Source organism: Anoplopoma fimbria, chromosome 2 (assembly GCF_027596085.1).
Source record: "Anoplopoma fimbria isolate UVic2021 breed Golden Eagle Sablefish chromosome 2, Afim_UVic_2022, whole genome shotgun sequence".
Taxonomy (NCBI): Eukaryota; Metazoa; Chordata; class Actinopteri; order Perciformes; family Anoplopomatidae; genus Anoplopoma; species Anoplopoma fimbria.
The window spans coordinates 23,929,414-23,946,657 of record NC_072450.1 but is presented as its reverse complement, the minus strand read 5'-3'; the positions used below and the strand labels follow the sequence as shown (position 1 = coordinate 23,946,657).

Here is a 17,244-nt window from a genome sequence, read left to right as displayed (position 1 = left end):
ATACAGGGTCTGAACATCAATACATCTGTGTACAAACTTTAAGTAAAGTTGGTAGTTTTTGGTCAGATTCGAAAACTTGTTTCCTAATCATGTGTGATTTATTACAGATATTGACACAAAAAAGGATAAAAACACGGTCATAATATTATGTAGGCTCCAAGATTATTAATGTACTTTTGTATTGGCAAAAAATATTGTAATTATCTATTTTATTTTATTTTATTTTATTTTATTTTATTTTATTTTATTTTATTTTATTTTATTTTATTTTATTTTATTTTATTTTATTTTATTTTATTTGTTTTATTTTATTTTTAGCTTTTATTATCATTATTATTATGTCTTTAAATGTCTTAAAAGTCTATCAAGCGTTGAAGAACGTGGACTCCCCCCTATTCTCTCCCTCAATTCCCAGAAAAAATTCAGAAGACATGACCTCAGTGGTAGCGCTGGCTCAACATATGATAAGAATTACCAAGCAAAAGACCTGAGGACACTGACTCGAGCACAGGCAGTGGATAAAGAAAAGAACTTGGTTGAAATGACTTCTGATTGATTCTATTGAAGGGGTGGACTGCTGTAATGAGAGGGGATGTTCCTCCATCGGAGTGCAACAACTAAAAGCTTTATTTAAGCCTGTGCCTGATGAACCTAAAGGGTCTCAGAGGTCAAACGCAGATCAGAAATCCAGAAAGATTATTTTGAAGCACAAACTGCAAACCATTCTGAAAAAGCACTAGAAACACAAGCTATGAAGCCATTGTTCCTCTTTTTTCCCCTATCAGTCAGTGGAGTGAGTTATTTGTGTGTGATATGTGAAAATGCTTAGTTTACATTTTTACAAACTGCATATAAGCAGATCAATCCTGTGAATGCACCCGAACGGGAAAATATTAATGGTTCTCTTGATTTATACGTTCACGAAGGAGTCAATATTTTGTTTCTACTTCACCTTTATGTCACATAATCTACATACATTATAGGCTATAGGAGACTAAAGAGTGAAAAGGCATTTTTAACAAATGTTTTTTTTCCTCCCAAATATTTATTCTGTGTTCTTTCAAGTCACTCCCTCCCATAGTTAGGTTTACATAGGGAGAGTGTATGACCTCCAGCCCAGGCCAGACCCTGCTTATATTTCATTGCATCCTGATTCTCTGACATGTAGTGTGTTGGATGGGGGGAAGGGTAGGAAGAGGAAGAGGGTGTGTGTGTGTGTGTGTGTGTGTGTGTGTGTGTGTGTGTGTGTGTGTGTGTGTGTGTGTGTGGTTGGAGGAGGAGGGGGTGAAGAATGCTTGGTATGTGCGGACGAACACAACATGAAAGGCGACGAGTGTTCAGACCGACTGATTGTGCGCCAACAAATCAACAGCAAAAGCACTCTGTATCCGATTATAAACCGAGACGCAGACACCAGACGTCTCGACGCGCCTTTGTCACAAAAAAACAAAGCGCCCAGGCCAGCTCCTAAGAGGCGTCCACGCAGTTTATTTGATGTGGATCACCCTGCAGAGCTGCAGATGGTTTGGTCTGTAGTAGGTGGGACTGCCGAGCGGTCTGCAGCAGGACGTCGTAGATCAATGAACCGGACCGAAGGGTTGGTCCATCGCCTGGCGTGCATCTGACGGTATAGATGTGTCAGTATACCTATGAAGGACCGACGCTCTTTTTTACACTGATAACCAGCCCGTTCAGTATGCGGATGTTTTAAAAGCGACTGGTTATTTCATAGGCTCCGTGCACACCGCTCCATCGGATCCCGTCTCTATAGTGGCTTGAGCTTTTCTTTCATTTTTTTTTTTTTTTTTTTTGGGGGGAGGAAATTAAAAATATATATATAGATCTGTAAGCTCCAGGATGATCTTTGCAAACACAGGCAACCCGCTGAAGACAGCCAATCGCAAACAGGTAGGCCGATCGCACACACACTGGCGCGTTGGTTTTTAATTTGTATTATTATTATTTTATGTCTTTTATTTCTGCCTACTTTCCTCCTCCTCCTCCTCCTCCCCCACCCCCCACAATTGAGGCAGCGTTTGGCTGAACGGGCTGTGTAATAGCAGCCACAAATGACATTGGAAAGCCCTTCCTGGCTTTCATATGGCACATAGGCGTTTATAGCTCATCCTTTGCATACCAAAATGATTTGAATTTTATTGAAAAAAATGAATAGATCCACTTCTCTCCGCCGACTTGTCAAACGGGAAGCTGATCCTCCGATAGGCTATAACATGTAGAGATAAACCAGCTGCTGGCCCGATCTATAGCTCCACAACCTTAATTATTATGTCCATATAACCTTGTTTGCCCAGTCACTCGCCCCCCTCTGGTCAATATGCATGACGGTTATTGTAGTCCATTTTATAGATTAATGCCTCCTGGGTGAATCCAGTGCGAGAGGGAGAGTGTGGTGTAATGTAATGTAATGTAATATATGTCAGTGTGCTGGAGTGAACTGTGCTGCCTGCATCCGTCACTGTGACCTCTCAGGTGAAGCAAAAAGGTAATTGAAGGCAGGGCCCCTTTGCTTTCCCCATCACACCTTTCCATTTAGATGGAAGATGGGAATAGAAAAAGCAGGCGCAGAGGTGAGAGGCAGCTGCTATTCTAACCTCTGATGATGGAAATGTGAGCCTTGTGTCATATAAAGTAGATCGAGCCGGCAGCCTATAAGATCCCGAGTAGCCACCTTTCGGATTAAACTGTAATATGTATCCATCAGAGGGCACCATATATGACTTTGAGGAGAGGGATCTGAAACCAGCCACATATGAGTCCCCTGCAGGGAAGCGGTGAATGAGTTTTCAGTGTAGGCGGAACACAGGTTTAGTCTGCTATAAGGTGCGATGATGCCTCTGTGTAATGTACCACCGTAGCTGCCCTCTAATGGAGTAGGCGTACCGTCTCAGAGGCCCGATGTGAACCCTTGATGGCCTCAAACAAAGTTAGCATGGTAATTGCCAGCCAACAGAAATGTAAGGCCTCTGCTTCGAAGACACAGCAGGCCTAGGAGAGGTTCCTGCCACAGCGATCGATTCCTTATCCATTTAACGATAGCTGTGGCAGAGTATCTCCGTGATTCCTGTTGGCATGGCTGTGGTTGTATCCATGGCTCTGGCTCCTTGAGTGGATTGTCCTTTGGTTATGGACAGATGGTGCGATTCTGCTATGCTTTGTCTTTGATCTGATCTGGAGAGCGTTTGGGGTGGCTGGGAGCTATTTTAATGAATGAGTTAGGGGAAGGAAATGCTTCGCAGGGCAGCACTTCATGGTTTGGCTCACAAGAATGAAAAAAACTGTAGGTTTCCGACAAACACTACAGAGGAATGTAAGACGTGAGCACAGATTTAATCACATTGTGATTCATAAAGGCCCGCATACAAGTATAGATATAGCTCAATGCACTCTGTGGTATGATGGTGGACAGAGTCAGCTTTTTGCAACAACCAGGAGATTAAAGGTTAAACCTACCTGCTACTCATTACCCGACAGTGATTTAAGAAGTAATCAACTCGTTTATTTAAGTAAAAATAAAAATACTCCATTACAATTAAATGTCCTGCATTTAAAATGTAACTGACTGAGTATTATCCACATGAAGTATTAAAAGTAAATGCATTGAAATGGCAAGAATGCTCCATTCATAGTGTTATTAGTTTGTAATGTAGATTTTCACTGTCAATTTCTAATTTGACGTACTTTATACACTACTGGGTACAGTATTAGTAAAGCATCATAATTTATAAGCCCATCATGTGTTATTCATGTGTGTGCCATATAAAACGAGTACAAACTACAATGTTTCCCTCTGAAAGTAGCAGGAAATGAAAATGATTCAAGCTGGGTACCTTAGAATTGCACCTAAGTACAGTACTACAGTAAAGGTACTTCCACCCCTGGACCCCTCAGGTGTGTCACAACGTAGAAGAACCTAAGCTATGTTGGCTGCTATGTTGATCATCTAATGCAGCATGTACATTAAATAATAAAGTCTAATCCGTGTTTGTTAATGTGTTTCTGCATTTTGGTTTGGCACAGATGATAAACATCCTCTTGTGATCACTGTTGACCTGGGTTTAAATTAGATTATCTAGCTCCCATACCCGTCCTAACAGTGGCTTTCCTGTGTGCAGTCCTACCCCATGACTCCGTCCAGTCCCGGCAGCAGCAGCAACAGCAGCAGCACAGGCCTGGAGCAGCTCAGCAAAACCAACCTGTACATCCGCGGCCTGCCTCCTGCTACTACAGACCTGGACCTGGTCAAACTCTGTCACCAGTGAGTAAACACACACTTACATAGTTTGAGCATAACAAGTATGCTAATGTGTGTGCACACCAGTGTTTTGTCATTGATATGCTTGTTTGCGCAAAAAGGGGGCTAAAAGCAGGCCTAAGATATCACATACCAACGTCATTCCAGTCTGATTGGATGAAGGTCCTCCCTGACCAAAGGCATAAACTGTACAATGTTACAGTCTGTGAAAAATGTTGTTACATATTATTACATATGTTAATAAAACTATTTGTAATTGTTTTTTTGTAAATTAACCCTTAATAATTCTTAGGAGTATTTTGACACTTCGGGGAAATATGTTTATTTGCTTTCTTGCCAAGAGTTAGATGAGAAATTTGATAGCACTCTCATGAGTGTAAGATAAATGAGGAGCTACAGCCAGGAGACGGTTAGCGTAGCTTAGCACAACAACAGGAAACAGGTAGAAACAGCTATCGCCTTTAAAATAATATGCCCTTTTTTTACACTTCATTTTTTAAGTGAAGTAATTTTAAAGGGCTGGCAACGTCAGGCATACTGTATTACCTTTGGACGAGGCTATGCTAGCTATTTCCCCCTGTTCCAAGTCTGTGTGCTATGCTAAGCTGTCTAGCTGCAGGCTGTAGCTTCAGATTTACTGCGCAGATTCAAGAGTCGTATCAAACTTCTCATCTTACTCTTGGAAATATTTTTTTCTTTTGAAGGATTATTTGAAAATAAAATTGTTATTATTCTGAGAAGAGACTTTGGGGAAAATTTACTACATAAAAGGAAATATTTAACATATAAATGATTATAGATAAAGTAAATCAAATTTAAATTTGACCACCAAAAATGATGACTGTGTGCAATCATCAATCTTGGCATTCAAAGGCACCCACTGGTTTAACCATAATGTACTCTGACATAAAATGCTCCAACCATAGCTCCATAAACAGACACACACACACACACACTCACATGGAAAAGTCTTGGCTCAACTGTGGTATGTGAAGCAGACTGCAAAAATGATTGTTTTCTAAAAAAAGAGACACAGTCATGTAAAGCAGTGAACATGTTCGATACTTGATACTGTAGGCTCCAGTCCGAGTGGTTAGTGTGGTGGATGCCATAATTAGTGGAGTTTTGTCTCCTCTCTTTCCCTCCGAAACACAAGCATATGGAGAGAAGCATTCACCCATGTAACCAGCAGCAGCAGCAGCTGTTTGTGTCCTGTTTGCTTGTGTTTTGTTCATGATGTTCCCAATGGTGTTTGCCAGCACAAAGCAGAAATGAAAGCGCTTTTCATAGCAACAAGGTCTGAATGGTGATGTAAGCTAGGCATTCAGTCTGTATGTTGTGAGCACTCACATAGCAGCTCACAGCTTGTTGCCACTGTTGGGGCAGCAACTAACAACTATTTTGATAGTCAAATAGTCTATTGATTAGCGAAAACGAATAAATCACTTTTTGGATTATGAATCACACAATAACTCAATGTCTTCTATTCAGCTATCAACGTTTAAATTTAGTTTGGCATTAGTTAACGAACAACAAAGACATTTAAAAGTTAATACTTTATTCAAAAATTGGTCAGGAGTTGAAGATATTATTTGCAATTTTGAAAGAACCAAATTGTCCAAACTTATACATTCTGCAGCAACATTCCCCAGCCATGAACATCAACATGAAAGATGCGTTCATTCACTCCAGAGTTGCTACCCGATGACCTCACCAACTAGTCCACCAGTTGAATTCGTTGGCAACTAATTTGGTCATCAATTTTTGTCGACTTCGTTGAGTATTTGTTGCACCCCTAGCCAGAGTTCAACTTTAGTAAAAGTCAGAGACAATGCAAAGCCTGGAACGTCGACACTGGATTCTTATTGTTTAAATAACATGTAGGAGAGAGCAATGATGTACAGTATTCGCCTCTGAAATATGACCAGTCTTTATTATATTCGTTAATTGTTCTTCTCTGCTTGTCTTCACCTAACAATTCATAATGATAAATCCAAGGCGCTGAAGATACATTTTGGATAAAATACTACCACCAGTTATTTGTCATTCATATAAATGTTGATGTGTGCACAGGTATGGCAAGATTCAGTCAGCCAAGGCAATCCTGGACAAGACAACCAACAAATGTAAAGGTCAGTAAGGTTATTATCTTACCAGCCGTCACTTATCAGCGCTGCACGATTTGAAAAAAAGTATATTTAGCAATATAACTTCAGTCCTCTCCCAGTGCTGGAACATATCTCCAATACATGTTTAAGTATGGAGTCTAAGTGTTTACTTGGTGCATCAAAGTAACTGTGATTTTTAGCTGATGTTCAAAAGTATCCCACCAGTTTTTTTTGCATGTTGCATTACATTTTATGCTATATACTTATATGAACGCACACTTGTAAGATATGGAAACATTTCCTGTTATTTTAGAATTTTAAATAAATTTCCGTACCCTCCAGGCAGCATTCATTTCCATAGTGTATGAAAATCAATTTGCAACGACTCGGGTTGCTTAATCCATCAGTGTGAGCATGAACTGTGAATGTGTCTGCTGTTATTTTGCTCAAACTGAAAGTGCAGCCTGATTTGCAAGGTTGGCACTGAAATACAATGCAATGAAAACAGAAGTTTGACTAAAAAAAAAGCAGATTAGGATGGATTACCTAACTCAATCAGATTTAGAGTCTCTACACATAGATTTTCACACATTATGGAAATGAATGGAGACCAGTGAGTGACTGGGCAATGGTAATACACATTAAAAAATCTGAAACACCATGGTATGCTTTGGATAGTGCTGAAAAGGCGCACAAAGTGTGTGTATTTTGTCATGAATACTGTTTAACATAGACGCTGCTTTGGTTCTTAAAGGTATAGTCCCCCTTAATATCACAACTATTATTTGTACAAATTAAACACACAAGATATAACATGTTAATTACTGAGTTGTAGAGGTGCCGGTGGCACAGAGCTAGCCGCAGTCTTTATGCTAAGCTAAGCTAACCATCTGCCGGCTTCAGCTTCATATTTACCACACCGACATGAGCACTTTTTTGGAAAACAGTGAATAATTTCCCAAAATGTTAAACTATTTCTTAAAAATATTTGAGAGATCACTCTGAGAGATGTCGGATTTTTAAAAATTGTCTTATAGTATAATTTAGAAACTAAATTATGCTTCATGATGATAATGTAAAATATGCCTTGATATGTTCACAGTAATAAACCAAAAAAATACGTCCCATCCCTCAGTAATAGTGATAGTACAAAATGTACAATAGATGACTGTTCTTAGAATTTAGTGACTTTTCATATGAATATTGTTCTATAAACTACAGGTTACGGCTTTGTGGACTTTGACAGCCCGGGGGCTGCTTTAAAAGCAGTACATGCTCTGAAAACCAGCGGCATACAGGCCCAGATGGCCAAGGTGAGTTTGGTGCAGGCATATGTGTATGTGTGTGTGTGTGTGGGTGGGTGGGTGTGTGGGTGTGTGTGTGTATGTATGTATGTATGCATGTGTGTGTGCTTGCATATTTGTCTTGCTTTATGAACATCTCTGTGGGGTTGTGCTTCTCTAATGCGCGCATGTGTCCGGTGTGTGCTGGAGAATGACATTAGACTGGTCACATGACCTCAGCTGACAAGCTGTTCTTCCCGTGACCCCATTTACTTTCACTGTTGAAACCAGATGTCACATCCCTCCCTGCCAAATAACCTGTCAGTCAGTGTGACACGTTACACACAAGACCACCAGCCCACACACTAACACACCACCCTGGATAGGTTGTACTTTGTAGATGGAACAGTATTATTACTTAACAATTATCATTCATGCATACGGATGTCGGCATTTCTGCAGCAAAGCGCTATAGCAACAGCACTGCTGCTTTGAGCCCCTCTTGATCCTCTGTGACTAATTCAAAGTAACCAGTTTTTCATTTCTCAAAAACATTTTTAGATGACAAACAGGGTGTTTCTCCATCACATCTGTGATTTGAGCAGCTGAAATGGTCTGGATCATTTAGTTTCATTCAGGCCCTTCCCTCTTCCCGGCACCGGCCTGTGTTGCTGTGCTTAAATCCATGGGTGAGAGACGGTCATTGATGAGAGGTTGCTCTCAGGAGACCTGCATGTAGCTGCTCTGTTTGGAACAAACACGGCCGAACACAGTCTGTGTGTTGTGGTAGCTAGGCTACGCTTGCTCTCCTGCTGTTTCTAGGGAAGACCGTGGAGGCGCTGAGCTGCTGCACAGTTCAGATGAAGTGTGTTTCTGTGGGTGTGGGGAGAAACGCTTATTCCTGTTTATTCAACCAAATGTTTTCCTCTAAAACCTAACCATATTTAAGTCTCAAACCCTGATCCACACAGACAAGTTTCATTTCAGGAAACAATTTTCTGTGATAAAATAGTGCAGCACAGGCCTTATCTGTGGTTCTCTAAAAATGATTCAAGAGAAATTATTCTTCTCTCTCGGGTACCATGACACATGCAAAACAAGTCATGAAAATCATGACATCCAATGCACTTCTTATTTTCCATCTTCCTTTCTGTAAGCAGCAACAGGAGCAGGACCCAACAAATCTGTACATTTCCAACCTGCCTCTCTCTGTGGATGAGAAAGAGTTGGAGAACATGCTGCAGCCCTTCGGCCAGGTCGTCTCCACGCGGATCCTCCGGGACTACAGCGGCAACAGCAGAGGCGTGGGCTTCGCCAGGTCGGTCGCAGTAGTCATACTTTCTCTCTTTAAAGTAGCTATAAGATAAACGTTCAGCTTTGATCACAAACCTGTGATGACACATAATGACCTAAAACCAAATTACCATTAAAATGTTTTTATCTAGTGCTGAAATGCTGCTGTGTAGCTACTGTTCAAGCACAATAAATGCTAAACTAAAATGTAATCAATTTAAGATGTTGTGAATATTGTCAACACATTACTCTTATAGTATGTTTTTGACTTAATCTAATACAATAATCACTGGAGGTCTAGTTGCATTGCAATTTAGAGCAACCAAAACATTCACACTTTCGCATCTATCAACTCCGCAGTCAAACTTATTAACCAGTCAGTCATATACAATTGTCTGTACAGGAGTTGCTTCAGTATTTACACTGCCATAAGTCAGTTTGTAAAAGAAAACAGTGGAAAATAGCAATTCAATTGACAAACCTGCTATTGTTTGGATGCCAAACGAAGCCAAGCTCCCCTTCATACTCACAGCCAAGTGTATTTGTGTAGGTACATTTATAACTGAATGTGAACTACCATTAAAATGAGGAGATACAGTTATTCTCAACTTTTGTATCAAGGGGCTCCACACCTTACAGTACCACATTTATTTTACTGAAGATGGTCCCTGTGATTTGACGACAAGTATTTTTTATTTTCTCCCCTGTCAGGATGGACACAACAGAGCAGTGTAACGCTGTCATTTCCCACTTCAATGGGAAGTTTATCAAGATCTCTTCTGGAGCTATGGGTAGGAACAAATTCCACCTTTCTGTTCACGTTCACTCCGTTTTAAAACTGTGGAGGATTGATTGTTTTGTGCTTTGCCCCCAGCTCCCTCTCAGCCCTTGCTGTGTAAGTTTGCAGACAGTCAAAGGAAGAAACATGCTCACAGCGGATTTGTTCCCAATGGACAGACGGGGGATCTCAGACTAGTATGTATCTGCTATCATCCTACACGTATTTGAACCTTTTGCCCCCTCTGTGTGATTAGAATGATTGCCATTTTTGTTATTATGTCATGCATACAACTATGCCCAGTTCTTGAAAAATACATCCTTTCACAATAAGATCTATGGACATGCATTGATTCACGTATCACCTGCAAAACATTTGTTAATGTTTGTTAATTAAACAAATCAACATTACAACATTACAATCTTTGATCATCTGTGCATTATGTTTAGTCGAGCTATTTCATGGAAAATTAACTCTCCTCAATGATTATTTGTTAATAAAAATAATTTTATTATAATATATTATCTTAACGTGTTCCCATATAAACCCAATATAACTGAAAAAGTGTTCAAATGCATTGATTATTATTTGACATGGGTTTCCTTTGTTATTATACAAGATGCAAATATCTAAACCCACATTTTTTCTCACCTTAGGGTGCAATGACTCTCACCTATGACCCCTCCTCAGCAGCTATACAGAACGGGTATGTTACACTATGGGTCATGACACCATTTTACTTATATTATAGTCATAACTCTGGAGCTTTATTTTGAAATACTGTCTGTTTCGTAGGTACTACCCTTCTCCGTATCCAGTGGGCAACAGGATAATGACTGTTCAGCCTACGATGTCTCCCTACATGTCTCCAGTCTCTGCTTACCAGGTACTGCAGGAGATCCTGAATATTAACACGTTCAACGGCCACAACTGAATTGAAATCATCTCTTTCTTTCTCTCTGTCTCTCTTCCCCTCTCTGTTGTATTTGAGGTAATGCTGTGTGTATATGTGGGTATGGGTGTATTTTTTGCTTGTGTGTGGGTTGTACAGGTGCTATAGATGTAAAAATAGGTGTTCAAAGCTGCCCTGGCCCGCCACAGACTGTGGCAGTGGATGATCGTTTGATTATTGTTTGTTTAAAGAGCTTGGTCAACCAGTATTCATTTATATGTTTTCAGCAGATTTTCTCTGAGTTACGATTTCTCTGAAATGGGTTCTTGCTAAGTGTTTTGTAATATTTCACCCATTATGTTTTGATTCATTACTTTCTGTGCATCAGAAACACATCAGCATAAAAACAAGCTTGTCTCTTGAAAATAATTTGCAAATAAGTGTTGAGTCTGTTGGGTCTTTGTTCTGAATATAGTCCTCTACCTGATATTCTTCAGATGGACCCACAACCTGTTTGGGCCTTCTAGGCCTGTCCGGTAAAAATCCCCATTTTGTGGAGATTTGATAATAGGCTCTAAGTAATAAGCTCAGACGTTCTCTTTGTGCAGTTTGTGCAATAGAAACGACTTTACATTTGGTAAAACACATGCAAAGTTGATCATAGACCTGGCACCTTAAGGGCTCTGCTACTATGAACACTTACTGTGTGAGCTTTCTTGTGTTTGAACATCCCAAAGGCTCACCTTTTATAATAAGATAAAGAAGGCCGTTGCTCTTAGGTACTCCCCTCCAGGTGTCCCATTCACTGCCAGAAGGAACACTGAGATCTCAAAGTGAGATGATGGAGCAGTTGAAGCTTTTCCAAGCACCCATCTCTCTCTTATGACTTAGAGAACGATTAGACTCTCCTACACTGGGAGAGAGTGAGAGCTTTACCACGTCTCGATCGTTATAATGGAGGAACTTGGTTACAGAGGCATTGCTGTATCAGAAAGCAGTCCAACTATATCCAGGTGGTATCTTTCAACTTCATACTCCAGCTCCTCCCCCTCATTTAACGTACAAACAAACACCTGCGTCTTCCTTAGTCCTGCCCTTGGCCCAATGGGCATTGCACCTGATACCCACCTTCTGCCTTGATGGTTGTCAAAGTGGCTACAAAGACCTGAGGTTCAAAGGTTGGCAGCCTAAGAGCCCTCTGGTGGACACCAGCAGTGAGGGAAGCTGTAAAGATACATTTCAAAGCTTGGTTGGCACAGGTGATGGACTTAGCTCAAGAAGGTGACATATATTATAGCTACATGTTTAAAAAACAGAGTATGGGACAGGCTTGGGAAAAAAAGAGATACCAGGAGAACCTTCTGCCAGCTTCAAATATGTTCTAGAAAACCATTGAGAACCTTAGAAGGGGTGGCAGGGCCTAAACTGGAGATGTTGTTTGGAAGGTCGAAGCAGATGTTTATTTAAGTCCTAATCAAACATATTGTAAGATACATGGAGTTTGGAGGCCATCTTATTGCTGAGCTCATAGGGATAGTTTAAAAGCTCCTAAGCCAACAGAGGGGGAACAGAGGGCCCCAAAAATCTGAATGCTTTGGATTTTCATGGGACTGTCATGGTTGATTAAGGTCCCTGAGCCGAAATAGTGGCTTCAAGAAAACTCAAGAAAGGATTAAGCATATGCGGTTCCAGTTCAAATGTATCATTTAGACTGGTAACGTCCCTGTATTCCTATTTAAAAACGGTTCTTATTGTACTTTTAAAGTTTGTAACATAAAACTTTCATTTATGACACATCAATAACTCTCTCTTTCCGTCTGTCTCTCTTTCTGCCTCTCCCTTCCTGTCTGACTCTCTATTAGGTTCAGAGTCATTCTTGGGTGGCACATCAACCATATATCATGCAACACCCGGTAAGGGAACAACGGCATTTGCTTCTTTTTTTCTTTTTTCTTTTCATACACTCATAGACCACCTCCTATTCCGTGTACAGGAAATGGGTGGTGTGTGGCGCCGCTACAGCTCTGAGCTCACAGAGTGTTAGCTTTAATCAGCCCGTTCTGCTGACACAATCAAACCGACGCTAAAAGCTTCCCCAAACGTAGGAGGTGGACAAAGCTGAGACGAGTTTTGGGAAATAGCCCCTGTGTATTTACATGTTGTTAGTGTGTATGGGTGTGTGTTGGAGTGTATAAAAGAGAAATGGAACAACGAAAAAGACATTCAGCCACCCCCCTCCCCACCCCTCCTCCTCCCTCTCTCTGGATCCAGCAGGAAATGCCTGGAGCAGAGACTGTCTTGTGACTCTTTGACTCTTCCAACAGATGGTTTCCAGTGGAACAAGTGTCTCTGCTGATCTGCCCCCTCCCCCACTTTTTACTAGGAAACGGTCTATTCCCTAAAGGCGTCATGTTTTAAAGGAATATACCACAACTGAAAACAGACTTGTGCTGGCAACGTCACACCTTTCTACATATTTTCACCCCGTAGCGTAAACCCAGGAGCATACACTGCTTCATGTTTACCTCGGAGTTATTGCTGTAAATGTGTTATTTTACATTTTGTCCAACCTAAAAGCTATAGAATATATATATTTTTTTTTCTCCTTGCTTATCTTTCTGGACTGTCTTACAGAAATAGATTTTAAAGTAACCCGTGCTTTATTTCATCAACACACACTACCCGCTACTGTTGTTGCAGTCTACATGTGCTATTTTATCCGGTGTTTCATCAGAATTAGGGAATTTAGTCGGTAGAATCATGTGATTATATGGTCAAAACTGAGCTGCTTTGTGTTACAGGGTGCTGTAATGTCTCCCTCTGTGGATCCCTCCATGTCACTGCACCCTTCAGCCATGATCACTCAGCAGATGGGCCAGCTGTCACTGGGAAACACTGGAGCGGTGAGTGGAATTCTGGGATATCCTGCATCCCCCTCAGCATTGATTAGATTAAACCTGTGTAGTATGATTAGATAGAAAATGCTGACAAATATGAGGGCAATGTTTTTGTTTCATTTAATTCAGGTTATATAATGACAATTATTTAACATAGCCTTTTGAACAGTGGCTCACTAGAAATATATTTATTTGGGACATTTTGCATGAGCACCTCTGGATTAGTGAGGTTAAATCTTTATTGTGTATGAGTGATTCATTTCTTAATTTTTAAAAAACAGATTACAGTGTGGTGTTCATTTTTTCACTTTCATGTCTAACAAAATATATTATGCTATTCAATAATTTGGATATTTACTATTTAATCTTTCTTATCTTACAGTATATTTCAGCCAACCCTGGTGTCCAGGGAGCTTACATGCCTCAGTATCCTCCCATGCAGGCAGCACCTGTAAGTTTATTGTGTATATCTCGATCAACTCTTCATTCATGACATTCAGTTACATACCGGGCGTTCATTTAACTGTGATTATACCCTAAAGCAATTATTGTTTTAGGGTATTACAACAGCTCATGCCGGTCCAATCAGCTTGTACTCATAAGGCCTGGAGCTGTTTTTGAAGTGTTGGTCCTCTAAAACCGTTTATTATCTCAGTGCAAACACAGTGAAGATAGTTATTATAACGCTCTAAATGAGAGACGCTGTTTTTCTTTTCAGGAAAACGGCACGCCGCAACAAGTGGATTCTTCCAATAACTCGTCTCCTTACAGTCAGCTCAGCAAGTAATCACAGGTACAGTGTACTTTATGAATGTATTTCATCTGATGTGAATGCCAGCAAGTTGATCATTTTGGCAACTTTACTGCCACATAATAGAAGTTCAGGTACCACTTCCTAATAAGACACCAAGTATATGCCTTATTAATGGTTAAATAATCAGTTACTAAGGCTTAAATGGTCAGTTATAAGCCATAAATAAGAATAACTTCTGGGTTACCAGGATATATTTTTTGAAATCCGTATACAGGGTTCCTGTGTAGGTGAAAGATAATAAGATCCACTGCTGCTGTTAAATATGGATCATACTTTTTATACCAGTGCTTCTGCTTTCTTTGTTTATTTTTAGGCTATAGATTCCCACTCTGTGAGCCAGAGGGCAGGTGGGAGGTTGCCGATGACATCACAGTGGTAACAGTTACCGCCTTCTCTGATTGGACCAGATACATGAACTTTTTTGCACAGCCCCGACGTTTGTGGTGAAGAATTGAGGACAGTGTAAATGGACTCAAGCAGTTGGCTAATCACAGAAAAAAAAAAAAAAAAAGATTTATTTTGATAAGAAACAACATGCTCTTTTTTTTCTCTTTTTTCAAGGATTCTCAAACAAATGCCAGAGGACCCCCCCCCCACCCCCCCCACCCCTCTCCCCTCCACTCCCCGACCCCAGTATGATGTGATATTAAAATGCATGAGATTGAGATAGTTTACCCCCCTTGAGGGTTTCTATGATTTTATAGTTCCTTTATTTGTGATATATGAGAAAAAAAACAAACTTGCAAAACTTGTTTGCACTGAAGTTTAAACTTTCAGAATATCTTCATTTGGGTTTTCAACGTTGCCACAGAATATATAACTCAATTCATGTTCAGCTGCACTATAAAGCTGATACAAGTGATAATTTCATTAGGGTAATAATGAATCTATTATTGGAAAAGGTGCCTTCCTTACGTCACATCCAACATTCTCCCACATGGTTTTCATCAAACTTGATCAGGTGTCATATTTCTATCTGATTGATCAAACGTGTGTGTGAAATGCTTCGCTATCTAGTCTTCTGGTAGCAATAAAGACAATGAGAGTCCCAAGGCAATACTGAGAAAAAAAAGAACCATGACAGTCTCAGAGCAAGGTAATCCCTTATTTTCCCTCTTTCCTTTTTTAAAAAAAAATCGTCGTGACATGAAGCAAAGGAGCCGTACTTTTATGAAATAAGTTTTACACCCAACGGACATCTTTTAAGGAGGGTTATGTTTTCTCTTGTGGTCAGTTTGACCAGTGATCTACCTCATGGTTCTGCTGGAGTCTGCTGGTGTTTGTGGGGTTTGCAGGTAAAGCCCCGTTGTTCACCAGAGAGGACGAAGCAGAACAAAAGCCATGCTCAGGAGCTGGCTAAATAGGACTTCTGCCCGTTTGTCTCCCAAATGCAGCGTTTCTCTTCCTGCTCTGCAAAGAAACATTGTGCTTTGCTTCATCTTTATTTGTCATTGCTTCTGTTCTGGTGTTTCTTTTTCTCAACATGATGAGCGTTGTTCGGTTGTGAGTAAGACAACTACTAGCTAGTTTTACAATGTGCTTGGAGTAAATGAATGCAGGCTATGTGCATTTAGTTTGCACATTCTTCTGCCTTTGCCATTCTTGACAGATCTTAGATGACTCACCACGTTCCCTGACATTTTTTCTTGCTTTCTGTTAAAAAAGACTAAAAGCCACTATCTTTAGTTAAACTGCTACTGTTAAGATCTGCAAAAATAACGTTAAGATTTAGCCACATTTTGGTAATTTGGTTACACAGCAGCTTAATAGCATTCATGCCAAACAATTTGGATCTCAAATCAAACAATTATGTATGAAGTGCTTTAAAGAAGCAGTATTTCATAAGAAAAGGATGAAAGTTGAAATCACATGACCATCAGTATGTGTTTTAAAGGTTGGATTGTCCAGAATAAGATATGTAAATTATATGAATTCAGGGCCAAACGTGAAAAATAAGTGAGTTTTATTGTTTGCTTTGCTTTTATTTTTCTTAAAATTGGTGATTTCTGATGTAAGAAACTCTATACACTACTATGAGACCAGAAGAAAAGGTCAAAGCTGCATGGTCGCGGTGCTTTTCCCCGATCAATAGTACTGTAGCGGTAAATGCTCACCTTTGGAAAATACAAGCGGTAACCTGCTTTTGCTGAGTGTACTTTCCCATTATGAACATTTGTTGCTGGAAAAAATGTAAAAAAAAAAAAAAAAAAAAATGAAAGAAAAAAAAAATCTTGTACATGTTATCCTCATTGCTTCCCCCTTCACCTTCAGCTGATTTTCAAACAACCTTCTCCTTGCTCTCTCCTTTGAAAACATTGGAATAAGAACAATGCTGAATAAAAGGCTCTTCTCTTTCTCAGATACGACTCCTGTCTCTTTAATCGACTGGTCCTTTCTTTTTTCTTTTGCACATTTGAAATGTTATGTGTTTGGAAGTTTAAAGGATGATTCTGGTGATATTCTTAATTGAAATTAAGCATTAATCCATTACTTTATTCTGTTCAATCTCTCTGTGGCACTCAGCCCAAAGCCCATTCATTCCTATTAACTGCTCACAAATGAATAGTTTCTTTAAATAATTTCCTAGGATTACCGGCTACTGTAGTTTTAACAAATGTTGGAGTAAATACCACATTTCTGGGCACTATTTTCAGTGACGCATTAATTAACATTTGGTGCTGTAATGACTATTAACATCATCAGGATGTTGAATGTGCGATTGACTTAAAATAAAGGTCAATGTCCATGTAATGAAGGGGCATGTTGAGCACAATGATGTGGCTCATTAATGTTTCTTTAACATGTCTTGGATAATGGAGCTCTATGGCACAGAGGAATAAAATAAATATCAGGCTTGTTGTATTATTAGTTGGGCAAATTAAATTAACTGTTTAAGTATTTTCATG

The 17,244-nt window shown here is 39.9% G+C and overlaps 1 protein-coding gene across 2 annotated transcripts; it reads left to right on the top strand.

The window, feature by feature from the left end:
- Positions 1–1,792: 1,792 nt before the first annotated feature.
- rbms1a (RNA binding motif, single stranded interacting protein 1a) lies at positions 1,793–14,923 on the top strand. 2 transcript variants are annotated; one of them, XM_054610067.1, is made up of 14 exons: positions 1,793–1,908; positions 4,134–4,276; positions 6,347–6,405; positions 7,603–7,694; positions 8,825–8,982; positions 9,669–9,748; positions 9,832–9,932; positions 10,392–10,441; positions 10,531–10,621; positions 12,490–12,540; positions 13,429–13,530; positions 13,907–13,975; positions 14,243–14,317; positions 14,652–14,923. In XM_054610067.1, exons 1-13 carry the CDS (start codon positions 1,858–1,860, stop codon positions 14,309–14,311), a joined length of 1,116 nt encoding a protein of 371 aa, XP_054466042.1. In that variant the 5' UTR covers positions 1,793–1,857; the 3' UTR covers positions 14,312–14,317; positions 14,652–14,923. The 2 variants fall into 2 exon arrangements, with proteins under 2 accessions (XP_054466042.1, XP_054466041.1); XM_054610066.1 differs by having other exon boundaries at positions 8,822–8,982.
- The last annotated feature ends 2,321 nt before the right edge of the window (positions 14,924–17,244 follow it).

Excerpts from the sequence above, each read along its gene's own strand:
- rbms1a (XM_054610066.1), top strand. The coding sequence starts at position 1,858 with ATGATCTTTGCAAACACAGGCAACCCGCTGAAGACAGCCAATCGCAAA. Across the intron at positions 9,933-10,391 it reads AGACGGGGGATCTCAGACTA|GGTGCAATGACTCTCACCTA; the intron begins GTATGTATCTGC and ends TTCTCACCTTAG. Across the intron at positions 13,976-14,242 it reads CTCCCATGCAGGCAGCACCT|GAAAACGGCACGCCGCAACA; the intron begins GTAAGTTTATTG and ends TTTTCTTTTCAG.